This window comes from Lynx canadensis, chromosome B1, assembly GCF_007474595.2.
Source record: "Lynx canadensis isolate LIC74 chromosome B1, mLynCan4.pri.v2, whole genome shotgun sequence".
NCBI lineage: Eukaryota > Metazoa > Chordata > Mammalia > Carnivora > Felidae > Lynx > Lynx canadensis.
The window spans coordinates 20888050-20901471 of record NC_044306.2 but is presented as its reverse complement, the minus strand read 5'-3'; the positions used below and the strand labels follow the sequence as shown (position 1 = coordinate 20901471).

The following is a 13422-nucleotide window of genomic DNA, read 5'->3' as shown; positions in this document are numbered from 1 at the left end:
TCCGTATACCTGTTAGCACTGCCTGAATTAGTAGCAGAGAAAACAGTATCCACGGGCAGACATGTGAGTGAGTCTGTGTGTGGGTCCAGCTACTAATAAACATGAATGGGTGTATAAATCCATGTATGTACACACACACATTCCAGTAACACTAATTACCACTGGCCTAAAGGAAACTGAGCAGCAGGTTCACCAAAAAATACCCTCAGCATTTATTAGCTCTGCAAGTGAATTCCGTGTCTAAGAACACAATTTGCAGCAAATAAATACAAAAACACACGTGCCCGTTTATATTACATCTACCATATGGAAGGCTGGGGGCTTGGTAGTTTTCTCTCCACGAACTGACACAACCTCCCACCTGCAGTAGGGCTAATTATCTCAGCTTCTAGAAGAGGACCAGGTCCACACACTATCAGCACAGTAAGTACGCTGTGATGGGAATCGCGTTCCCTTGACTCCAATTTCCGTGTTTTTTCCCCCACTACAAATAGATGATAATTAGGTCAGTAAGCAAACTGAGCCAGGATGAACAGGAACGTAACTGAAGGTAAGGCTTAACGTCTAAATAGGAAACTTAAAGCAAATGCAAATAGAGAAGTCTAGACTGGGAGAAAATGGTGAGAGGCCGGGAAGTCAGGGGGGATGTACAATGTCAGCGGTCGGCACTGGAGAGCAGGCCCAGGAATCTTGAAGATCAAGATGGGGGCAGCACATGAACGAAGCAGCATATGCTGCAGGGGATGTAGTGGGCGGGGACCCATTCCACTCTCATCACACCCACTGACAGAGCTGCCAGGACCAACATTCTCACCAAATCTCACACCTTACCGGCCCTGGCAAGGAACTCCTGAATTGCCAAATTCCAACGACAGCCCTGTGGAAAAAAGCTTGCCGTGTCACTAAAATTAGTCATGTCTATCTTTAGTTGCATGGGAGGCACCGTCTTCTCCCAGCATTCCTTGTGTAAATGTCCTAGTTATCCAAAACCTAGCCATCATGATTAACGAAGTATCCAACAGTAATTTGAGGGTGAAATTAATCTTTGAATTGTGTCCGTGAATGTCACGATAAAAGCTAATTAGGATTAAAACAGCCACTATTCTCTCCTTCAATCACTTTGTTGCCTCTTGCCTTCTCCTTGACAATGTCACCTAGACATGAAGTCTTTGGCTTTGACGTCCAGTTAAAACATTCAACCACCTGACTTACCTAGGGACAGCCCTCAGTAACAAGTAAGCATCTTTTCTCCCTGCCCACGATATTTACCCTGCATCAAAATCAGTACTTTGTTTGGCATTAATGAACGAAGCATCTTTCTATCCAATGCCCAGCATGTAGAAAACTCTCAATAACCGTCTGAGGTACAGATGAACGTCTGAGATCACTATGGTAGCACCTACTTCTTCGTACTTACAATATGCAGGTACTGTGCCTGGTGCTATGCCTACATTATCTACCCTGCAGGGTATTATGTACTCCCAATTTTCAGACTGGAAAGGTGGCTTAAAGAAGTTTACTCAGTCATCATCCACGGTCACACAGCCAGTAAATAATTGACCTGGAGTCCAGTCCACAGCACATAACCCCCCGGGAAGGCACGTTCTTTCCTCCGTGCCTTAGGGCTTAGGATATTATCGTCCAGATTAGCTGATACCATCCAGCACCCTATCAGCCACATTTTACATCCTTTGACAACACCACAGAGAGCAAGGTACATGCTCTTGATCTATTTCTTTCCTCCAAGTGACCATGAACTGATGACAAGTAAAGCCTGACACGACAGCTCTGTTGGTCATGCGGAGCACTTTTTGAAAAGCCTTAGATAAATGTAAAGCCATCTAATTCCATGTTAATGGCAAATTCGGTTTTCTGTGTGGAAACCCATACCTTATGGCTAAATGGTGATTTCCAGGCAGGTCTGGTTGGCTGTCTCATCTAACGGGTTAGTAATTGAGGAAGTTAATAATGGTAAAAAGTCAAAACATAGAGAACTGAAAAAAGTTTAACATTTATAGCCTTTTATTAGCTCGTATCTGATAGAACTTCATAAACTTGTAGGCAATGTAATAGGAAATGCTTCAAAGTGAAAAACTTTAAATTTTAAACTTAAACTTTAATTTTCATTTAAAATTTAAATGTGTAAGCCTGTAAAGAGTTAAACTGCTCCATTTCTACTGGGGTGAATCAGTTTTCACCTCATAAAGGTATGAGATGAAGAAGAAAGTATCAAACAAAAGGGACATTTGAACCGATAGCCACAACCTTTACTGTGAGCAGAGAGAAATATTTCATGGAATTGGAGCTGGGTGCATTAGGGATTGCTCCCTTCTAGACCTTGATGTGCCCAGGGCAACCTGGCAGGGAGACCAGAGCAGGAAGTCACATGACCATAATACCCACTGCCTCCCATGACGTACTCAAAATTCTCTGCTTTCAACCATCCTTTCAACACCTAATGAAAGTTCTGAATAATTGGGCTCAGAACCTTCACACAGAAGCACAGATCAGATGCGATCTCTGGGGCCACCTAGTTTTGCCACAAAACTTTCTCCACTGTCAATGCCCACAATTCCGGGGGATATGACAAAAGTGATTACACTGTGGGTCCTGCTACAAAGATTTCAAGCTTTTAAATTGAATTGACTCTGGCCCTGTTCAAACAGCCCCTCACTGTAGTATTGTCCAAATCGCAGAATGGATGCTGGGCCCTTTCCCCGTGCTCTGGACCCATTCCCATCTGACCTGCCATTGGGCTGAGATCTGTATCTCTGTTAAATAAATTTGCTGAGAAAACATCCACAAGACCTGACAGGTGGTTTATTAAATTATTGTTGATGAACTTTTGCTGAGTGGACACAGACCCTATCATAAGGCAAGCACCTCCATGCCTCTAAAATTGTGCTATCTCACTCCACATCTCCTGAATAAAGAAAGTGAGAAAAGTAACCCATAGAAAGGCCTGGGACCTATCAAGTATTTGTGTGGCTGGCTGAATTAATCCGTAGCCCATTAACCTACCCATTTTATTCATAACGTACTTCAAGCTCAGTACTGCTTCCCATGAGAAAGCATAATACACCAAACACTGGAAAGCACTTAATGGTTTGCCAGGAATCTTTTCAGTAAATCTGTAAGTTAGGGATGATGCATTGTTCACATTGTTTTATAAGTACAGGAAATGAGGTTTGTTCAAGTTTATTCAGGGACTAAAGACAGAACCCAGTACCAGTTCTTCAGACGCGTGGCCAGGGCACTTTCTACCCAACCTGCTACCTGGAAAGGCCATAAAGCCAGGTGCTGAAGAGTGTGGCATCTGGATTCCTACTAATCAGGGGAAAATCTTGGTTCTACCACCTACTGTTGTGAGTGCGCATGAGTTTCTCAGCCTGTGCACCTCAACCTCCTCATCCGTAAAACAGGGATATTAAGAATAGCCACAAGGGTCCGTGAGGACTAGTTGAATAAATACATCTGAGAAATCAAAACAGTGTCCACTACATAGTAAGCACTCCATAAATGTTATAACGTCGTTACCATGTGTGGTGGTTATCTGGGAGCTTGTGTGATGCCAGACCCACAAATCAATGAGGATCGCTCTAAGGTGATGGAAAGTACTAGGCACAAATCCTGCTTCGTTATGTGGTCCTGGGAAGTGCGTGTTTTTAAAAACTTTTAAATTAAATATGTAATGTAAAAATGTTTTAAATGTAATATACCAGACTCTAGAATTGGAGAGAGGCACGCCTTGAAAAGATAACCTGCCATATTGTGAAGAGTGTGTGTAGAGGTCCACATGGCAGAGACATGCGGGCTTTTTATTGACTATTCCAATTAAAAAGAAAAAAGAAAATAGAGGCATCTGGGAGGCTCAGTCGGTTGAGCTTCCTACTTTGGCTCAGGTCACGATCTCGCGGTTCGGGGGTTTGAGCCCCACGTCGGGCTCTGTGCTGACAGCTCAGAGCCTGGAGCCTGTTTCAGATTCTGTGTCTCCCTCTCTCTCTGCCCCTCCCCACTCACTCTCTCTCTCTCTCAAAAATAAATAAACATTAAAAAAAATTTTAATAATAAAAAAAAAGAAAATATAGGGCATCCTTTCATTATTTGAGGGAAAAACATTATCCCAATCATCCAAAGGGAAGGCACTGTAGAAAACAAGAAATTACAAAAGTCCTTCATAACTGGAAGGTATCATTACTATCTCATTGGGAGATATGAATACCGCAAAATAAGTCTGGTTTAGAACTTAGAAATCAAAGTTAAAATTAAATGAGCTCTATAAATGGACCTACACCAGATGTGAACCTGGTCCTAAATTTCAGTTTCTAATGAAATATCTCACAGCCCTTGCTCACAGAGCAGCTAGAATGCAAACATTTTTTTCCTTTTCCATTATTCAGAATCTATTCTGATATTAATTAACGGTGGTAAAAAAAAAAAAAAAACTCAAAAGAAAACAACAACCATGAATAAAATGCACTATCCCTCTTCCTATCAAATGACCAGCAGCACAACCCTTCCGATCTCTCTGACGCCAAGGACACCTGCTGGAAACAGAAAAAGCCTTAGAAGGTGGGTCTGGTTGCATCACTTCATCAGCTGAGCCTCCACAATTGGTTTATAATTTACTTGGTAAAAACAGATAGTCAAACATTGGTCAAGTTCCCTGAAAGTCATCCAGAAGGTTGTCCTTGCTTACTGTGCTGACAGAGAGCTGAAAAAGTGCTGTCGAACTACTGTGGTCCCTCTTATAACAGAGACCGCCCTCCAGGGCTCTGTCAGTTTGCTTGCCCTTCAGAGGAAGGGAGGCAGACCACAGGTATAAGGGCAGGAGCAACAGTTCCTAATGAGAAACCAAATAATGCTAATTCGAAACCTAAAGTCCAAGTGAAAGGTTATAAAAACTCCTAAGAGCTCCTTTCTGCATAGAAGAAAATGTACATTCTCAAAAGTCAGCTTATGAAATTACTGCATGAAAAATACTGTTTTTTTTAATGAATCTGATAATGAACTTCACACTAAAGTTTTCATACTAAAGTTAGCCTATGCCTTTAATAACAGCACAAAGCTAGTCAAATTTTTCGACACCTAAAAAGCACAACTTATAGCAGGGACAGCCAAATTGCCCATGATTATCTCCAGAAGTTTAGGAAGCTCAGTCATGCCCCAGGGATGTCACTGTGGCCTGAGACAAGGTGACTTTCATGAGGAAATAAGAGATTCTCTGGGGCCGTGGTGGGTTTTTTCAGATGCCGGATGAGCTTTCTTCTAACCATTCAAATGCCCAAGGTTAAGATATTTGCAACCAGGGGCATCAAATTATAGTCATAGACCCATAGGGCTTGAAGACCCATAGGGCCCATAGAAATGGGCCTCTCATTCTATAGCAGGTAACAGGGCCCAGTGAAGGCAACTGACATGTGCAAGTTTCGCAGTGACTGAGCTGACCCAGCAAAATGAGGAAAGAGAATGGAAATCAGGAATGTGCCGCTCAAGTCCCTCCAGCCCCACCCGGCAAGGTTCTCACTACCCCTGTCCTTCTCATGAGGCAGAGAAGTGCATACTAACTGAGAGCAAATGTGTACCCCTAGAAAAAGGAAAAGCACTTCCTTTGTCCCCTTCCTTCCACCCTCCATTTCCTATTCCGACAGCCCACTTTTCTCCCACTCGGTTCCACCTTTCCAGGGCCTCAGAGTGCAAGCACAGCGTTCGCAGTCTTTCCAAGACCCCAAGGTGCAAAGCCAAGGGTCTTGCATCCTCCTTGCTGGGTTCCCACTAGAGCCAGAGGCGGTGGACGGCGCCTTCACAATCACACGGAGCAGAAGCAGTAAATGAGACTGGTTTTGCTTGAAATGCAGAATTTCTGCTAATCAGCTTATGGCTGGTTTGGCCACAAGAAGGGTGGCTGTACACTGCATAATCCATCTTTGTAACTTCCTGTCTCCATAAGCCTGCGTGTATGTGTCCTGCTGTGCAAGGTGCTGGGGTGGAGGGGGAGGGGAGACGCAGGGCGGTGTGGCGGCGGTTTAGGCGCAGGCGCAGTGCAGTGCTTGCCGCTGTTAAGAAACGAGTATCCGTGGGGCGCCTGGGTGGCGCAGTCGGTTAAGCGTCCGACTTCAGCCAGGTCACGATCTCGCGGTCCGTGAGTTCGAGCCCCGCGTCGGGCTCTGGGCTGATGGCTCGGAGCCTGGAGCCTGTTTCCGGTTCTGTGTCTCCCTCTCTCTCTGCCCCTCCCCCGTTCATGCTCTGTCTCTCTCTGTCCCAAAAATAAATAAACGTTGGAAAAAAAAAAAAAAAAAAAAAGAAACGAGTATCCGCTCCTCCAACACGTTCCCTTCTCATGGCCGTTCGGCCCCTCGGATTCATTGTATACACCTCATCTCCACACACGAACAGACCTGGCTATCGCTCTAAATGTAGGGCCGCCTTATCTCTAAATGGCCTTGAATGTGGGTCAAACTAATATCATGAGGGAGAGAAAAAATACTCCCGTGCACTTTTATCTTTAGACCGTAAGCACAGAAGAGCCCCGGACTTTCCCCAAAAAAAAAATAAATAAATAAAATAAATTTTAAAAATAAAACCATTTCACCATGACACTTAACAAAAAATAAGGGAAAGGCTTGAATGTTTAAGGAGTCACTGCAATATGACATTTGTCTCAACTTACCCCACCTATGTAAACAGCATCACTGTAACAACTCAAAAAGCAAAAGGCTCTCTTATTCCACTTGACATGAAAACGTTTCGCTGCATTTTTTCTTTACTGCTGTGCCTAAGGAAATGCTTACCTTCCAGCATTTTTTGCAGACTGTTCCTCATGACGTGGATGTTCTCTATCCCGATGAACTGAAACTTGATATTGGAGTAGTTATCTTCGTTCTCATAGCCCTTCCCTGCGGCACGATTTGCCATTGCATTGAGCTGCAGTGGTCAGCAAAACAGAAGGGTCACCGATGGCATTCAGGACATAACACAACCCGCACATTTCCCCGACAGCCATGAAAGCAGTTCAAAATGATGTGCAGAAACACAACATGTTTGAAATCAGGGGAATAGTGTGCTGAGCTGTTCAGGCACGCATGCTGAGCTTATACGTTTGTTGACGTGGGGAAACGTTTTCTTAGCTGGAAAGCATTCTGCACATCCCTTCTGGAGATGCCTCTTACAGTTCCGTGAGAGATGCCGGATATGCAATTCTGTGAAAGAGCCGAGTCGCCCTGACTTAACCAAACATCATAACCTGTAGGTCGGCAAAAGAATATCGGCAGATACAGCTGGAGTACAAAGCTCTGTGAGCTAAATCATATCTTCCAGGATTATACTGCCGATAAACACATTATCCTATAGGAATGATGGCAGGTTTCTAATCTGCCTCCAAGAATCCCCCAGTTAAACCTTGAACAGGAATCACGGACTAAAGCGAGGGGATGCAGCCCTCTCTCCAGAGCCGTTTCCTCCAGGCACTAGACACCTGCTAAGAGGGTTTGGGGACCACTTTCATTACCATAATTTTGTAGATGTGAAGTGGAGGTTTCCCAGTGCAAATCAGGTTAAAGACAATGGACTTTGACGACATTTATTAAACGGAAACTTCTGCCCTTATCCTGTGTAACTCAAACCAAGCAGGGGGCAAGCCCTGCCTTAGCTGAAAAATACATACGTTTCTGGAATGGACGGACGTATTACTGTTAATGTTCTATCCTTGCTGTTTGGCTAAGCAGGTAGTCACATCCTAGGAAACAGTATTCACTGACCATGTTCCTGTTCTGTCCACAAAAGGCAGGTGGGTTATCCCAGGCAGAAAACTGACACCAGGAACTCACCACCAGAATATATATATATATATATATCAGTTTTTAGGCTGACAGTGAGGTACCAGGGGGATATTAACAAATACTTTCCAAAAAGCTAAGTTAAAAACATAAATATTCTTTGACCCAGATCTTTACTTGTGAGAATCATACACAATTAAAACTACCAGCACATAAAGACAGGTGTCCAAGAATGTGTATTAAAACTTTGTAACAGTAAAAACCTGAAAATCTATGCATATCCCAATAGGGTAATGAGGAGACAAATTATACTATGTTCACACCCTGAACTTCTACACAAACAAAAAGAAAGATGTGGATTTTACATATAGAGAGAGAGACAGAGAGACATGTACATTGATTTGGAACTGGCCATGACATGTTAAGTGACAAGAGTAACCTAAAGAATATTGTTCATACAAATATCTCATTCCTTGTAAAACAAATGATAGATATGTATTCACGTTTATACACGTTTGATTAAGCAGATTAAAATGAATGAACAACTATACCAACCTGGCAGCAGGCAGAACAAAGAGACAGGTGGCAAGTGTCAGGGGACACGATCAATACTATTTTAGATGCTTTTGTGTCCTTGTTACAAACACAGTATATTAGGTTTCTAATTTAAATTATAGACATAACACATATTAGCAGCGAGAAAGAAAACTGCAGAGGACAAGCCAGTGGTACTTAGAGCCCAGGCTGGCAGACGCCTCACTTCTCCATAACAGTCCTGCCCATGATTGTCCTGTCACATCAGCTGGGGCACATCAGCCCCTCATGACACTGTTTCCAGTTACCGTCACCCTTCTCCTGGGCACGCTATCAGAACAAAGGGTTTGGCCTTCATCAAGAAAAAAATATGTTATTTTGAAGACAACGTATGTTTATCCCTTACAAGTTTCATTTTAAGGGGAAACTTTTTTCTAAAATGACTTATAAGCATTATTCTTTTGAAACCCACTGTTACAAAATATCACTGCTTTGTATAATTATTTTCCAAAGCTGTTGGCCATTCCTTTACAACAAGCTTCATCAAAGGAAGCAACAGGAGACTTGCAAGTATCCTTATGCTACACCAACCTTATATTTATTTTGTTTCTTGAGTAATTCAAGTTAAGCCTATTTACCACATACTGCAGAGATACTCTTTTTAAACAGTGTAATAAATAAAACTCAAAATACTATTATTATTATTATTATTATTTTAATGTATAATTAGAATTCTGTGTTCACATTTTTAAACAGTGGAATGCCTGTGACCTGGGATAATTTACTGGTAGTCTTTCCAAGCAAAGGAGCCACCCAAGATGTCTTCTTGAAAGTCAATGGTACTTCTCATAATGAACAGAAGATGGCAATATTTAATCTATCATCCAAAGTGTAATTTTTCAAGGTTTCCACATATTTCACAGAACCTATCAGGATAACGTGGCAAATGCTGAACCCTCAAAGCAGGAAATACAGTTTTAGAATTAATACAAATTCAAGAAGCTATCCTGGACCTATATTATAAATTTTTTTTTAATGTTTATTTATTTTTGAGAAGAGAGAGACAGAGCATGAGCGGGAGAGGAGAAAGAAAGAGGGAGACACAGAATCTGAATCCGGCTTCAGGCTCTGAGCTGTCAGCACAGAGCCCGATGCGGGGCTTGAACTCACGGACCGCGAGATCATGACCTGAGCCGAAATCGGATGCTTAACCGACTGAGCCACCCAGGTCCCCTGGACCTATATTATAAATTTCCAGATAGAGTGTCCCTTGTATAAACAAAATAATATTAGACTAAGTTTAATTTGTCCCCTGTGCCTTTGGCTGAGAACTCCAGCTCATGATCGAAGGAAAAGCAATTCATCTCAGCTCCAAAAAATTCTCAAAGAAATAAAACGTTAGAGGTAACTGCACTCCACTTTCAATTTATGCTTGAGGAACACAACAGGCAAATGACAAGTAGGGCTGAAAAAAAAATACCCTGTTTTCTAACCCAAGATCACTCCACTTTTTGATAATCTCTCCATCTTTGGATGCAGAAAAGCTCATTAAATGAAACAAAAAGAACTCCACTCATTTTCCAACAAACTCTTATGAACACCTACTGTGTGCCAGATGATAAACAGAATAGAAAGTTGAGTAAGAAGCCATTCCTACCACCATAAGCTTCTGAGTGTGGAAGGGAAAATACACAGCACCAAATAATAATGGCCTCTACCAGCCAGGACTGGGCAGAGGCTGTGATAGTGGCAGGAGTTTGAATCGGGAGCAGCCCCGTGGAGCCTAGGGGATTGGGGGTCACGTTCCATGAAAGCAAAAAGCCTTGAGATAGACGCTAATCATCTGAAAGGATGGAGACCGAGGGGAGGGCACTGCAGATGAAGAGGTGAGAGACAAAATCAAGGAACAGATCATCACAGAGCCGACCAGTGCCAGTGGAGTAGACGGTTCACAGATGGTGGCAGTAGCCAGAGACGAGGCTAAAAATTAGCCAGAATCCTCTACAAAAAGGCCTGATTCAGAAGGTCAGACTTTACGCATGACAGTGGAGAGCAACTGAGGATTCCAAGAAGATTTATTTGAAAATTTGAAGATTTAGTGTTGATGGCAGAGAAGATCCACTGGACTGGGGCAGAGGACACAGGCTCCATGACGAGCTTGCAGGGCAGGTTTGAGGCCATATCCCTCCACCTGGCACAGAACAGGACTCAGTGAAGATTTACTGACCGACTGACTGGCCAAAGGACTGAATATGAGAACGAAGTGGAGGGGTGAACAGGCCAAGAATGCTAAGAAATAGAATCAGACCTTCCTCTGACCCTAAATCAATCAATCAATCAGACACACCAAAACCATGAGAACTTAGCCAACGATGATCTTGATATCAACTCCATGGTCAGCCCAGTCACTCAGAAGACTACAACTATCTTAGCCTCACAAGTCTCAAATTTCAGCACAGTACATTCCGTACCTGAATAGTGACAGGGCCCAATCTGACATGGTTTGGAAATGGAAACAAGTTATCTTGGCCAGAGGAGGACCGGGCCACATGCAGCGAGCGTCACGTGACGATCCTCTCCCTCTCCCTCCCTCCAGGACTGATGAAATGAAGAACCTTACCTTGGGGCATACACAGGTAAAAACATGAGAAGGCTTTATTTCCTGCAACTGCTGTCTAAAACTGTGCCCGTCAAATCTTCCTTTCCTACCCTCAGGATATCTCAGGCAGAATGACTAGCTTTTGGATTACACTCAGAGAGGAAATCACCATCCAGCTCCATTTACAATTCCAACACCATATATGATGCAAACTCATCTTTCTCTCATTACAGGCTGTGAGGACTGGTGAGGGGTCTTCTCTCCTTGCTTCTAGTTCCTCTTCTAGGTACTGTTTTGGGAGAGTGGGGAGGTAGTACAGAGGAAGGATAAGAAAAGTGATAACCATCTCTTCATAAAGCTGGCAAGACTGCAGTTCTCTCTCCACTGAGGTCACTGCTTGACTGGCAACACTTATGGGCCATCCCTGCCCTCTCGGTGAAAGCGTCCAAATGCTGCAACCCCTGGGGCACACATGTGGGCTCTTGGACATATGAGGTGCACAAGTCACTGACATGGGAGATCCCTCAGGCTTGAACTTCTTCTAACCCCCTCAACTTCGCTCCCCAGCAAACACCCTGCAGTCACTTGCAGCTGGAAACTTCGGGAGGGAGTCTTTGGAGGGACACTAGCAAGATAGCTCCTGGGCACTTGCTTCCTCCGTGCCCACTAGACCCACAGGGAAACTCCTCTGTCCTTGCACTACCAAAGAGAAGGCATGAAGACGTTCCACTGCCTCTGAATACTGCTGTCTCTCCAATTCCCTTTCCCCCTGCTCTCCGCCATAGTGGCCATCAGCAAGGATGGCCCACATCCTGCTAAAAAAGGAGATCCTAGATTCTCCTCTTTCAGGCACCTCCGTCTTTACGATGGGTTCTCTCAGCTCCCCCCGCTCACAGGATTTGCTAAGTAAGAACCACATAATTACCGATCCCAGAGAAACACAAAAATATCCAACATTCTGTAATGCAACTACAAAACTGCTTACAGAGTGCCATTAGAAGCCATAACCATAAAGCTGTCTTTGGGGAAGGAGCAAGGACAAAAGGTTGAGCATTCGCAGACGCAGGTGGCTGCCTTTCCTCACCCCTTCTCTGTACCGTGCAGCACTTCCTGCCAAGGTGCAGGCATCAGAGCACAGCTCAGAGCCCTTCTGGCTCCTCTGGCCCTGGCCCTGATTTGGGCTGAGCTTGTGGTTGGTTCTTCAGCCCCGCGTCTCCATCTTCAGTGGGTGTGTGCTTGGAGGTGGCAACCCTCCTGAGCCTCACGTGCACACAGGGCTCTGACTTCTGTGAACAGCTCCATGGTCAAGTGGAAGGAGCCTCGGCTTTGGCATCGGATAGGTCTGCATTTGAATGTGGGCTCTGCTCTGACCTGTGCAACCTTGGGCAAATTATTTTACCTCTCTAAATCCAAGCCCTAGCCATAAAAAGAAAATACATCCCAATGTTCAGGACTATTGTAAGAATTAAACGACAAAGTGGTACCTGGCATTTTTACAAGCCCAGCCAAGACCCAGAATAAAGCAAGGAGAAGTCATGAACAAGGTTGAGATAAAATTAATTACCTCCCATTTTGTAATTCAACTTCTATTGATTGCATCCACATTATTTCATATCAGCTTAATGCACCAAATCCCAGCAGTAAGATTTGGCCTCATATATTTGGGGGGGGGGGCAGATATTCAAACATACTGAGGACCTCACTGCTTCTGCCTCCCATGTTTTTAATGTCAACAAGCAATTGAGAAGGCTTTCACCTCAAGAGGCAGCATGTGGGGCTAGCCTCACTGAGGACAGGAATGGTTGGGGTTGCCTCCTGTTCCTCTCTCTTTTTAGTTAAACCTGAGAGCTCCATTTCCCCCTGCCCACCACCTAGAGCAAACAGGGACTCCATCTCCTGGCTACCAAGGAAGCCTGACACTCTGGAACAAAAACCAACAGACGTGTTCTTTGGAAGAATGAAAGCTCTAAGCAAACAGTTTAAAACTCATGTGAAGTGTGTTGTGCGTGAGCAAATACAAGAACAGGGCACTTGTATGACACGCCAATTTTCTTTAATGGATCGGCATTGAACTTCTTATCACCAAGAGTAAACACGCTTAGTGCTAAATATACCCTTCAAATCAAATCCTCTGGATTAATTCATTTTAAATCCGGAATATGCCAGGCTCAACAGCTGCCACATTTCCCAGGAGGTTTACATAGCACAGTGCACACTTGGTTCACTGGCCCTGCCATCAGTAGGTGAATCTGTTTGGCTTTATTTAAACCTGGGAAAACGCGACAGGAGAAAGGCGTCCCAACCCAGGAAAGCCCCTGTCCTCTCCTTGTGTATCTCGTCTTCAGTACATTTACCTAAGATGCAGGCATTCTTTAATTCCCCTCTGACCACGAGGCAAGTCCAAACAGCCTTTTCTTACACAAAACGTGCAATAAAGAGGACAGAATGCAGTCAAGGTAAGAAGGGAGGGGCTGTACTGTGATAAGCCCGAGAAAAAAGCACAAATGGAAAGAG

General features: G+C 43.9%; 1 protein-coding gene across 1 annotated transcript in view; it reads right to left on the bottom strand.

Annotated features, from left to right (window-relative positions):
- The window catches only part of MTMR7 (myotubularin related protein 7), a 107516-nt gene that overhangs the window by 21949 nt on the left and 72145 nt on the right, over positions 1-13422 (bottom strand). Inside the window, exon 7 of the mRNA XM_030312214.1 lies at positions 6792-6924. Coding sequence (XP_030168074.1) covers positions 6792-6924 — 133 coding nt within the window. The remainder of the gene's footprint in view (positions 1-6791; positions 6925-13422) is intronic.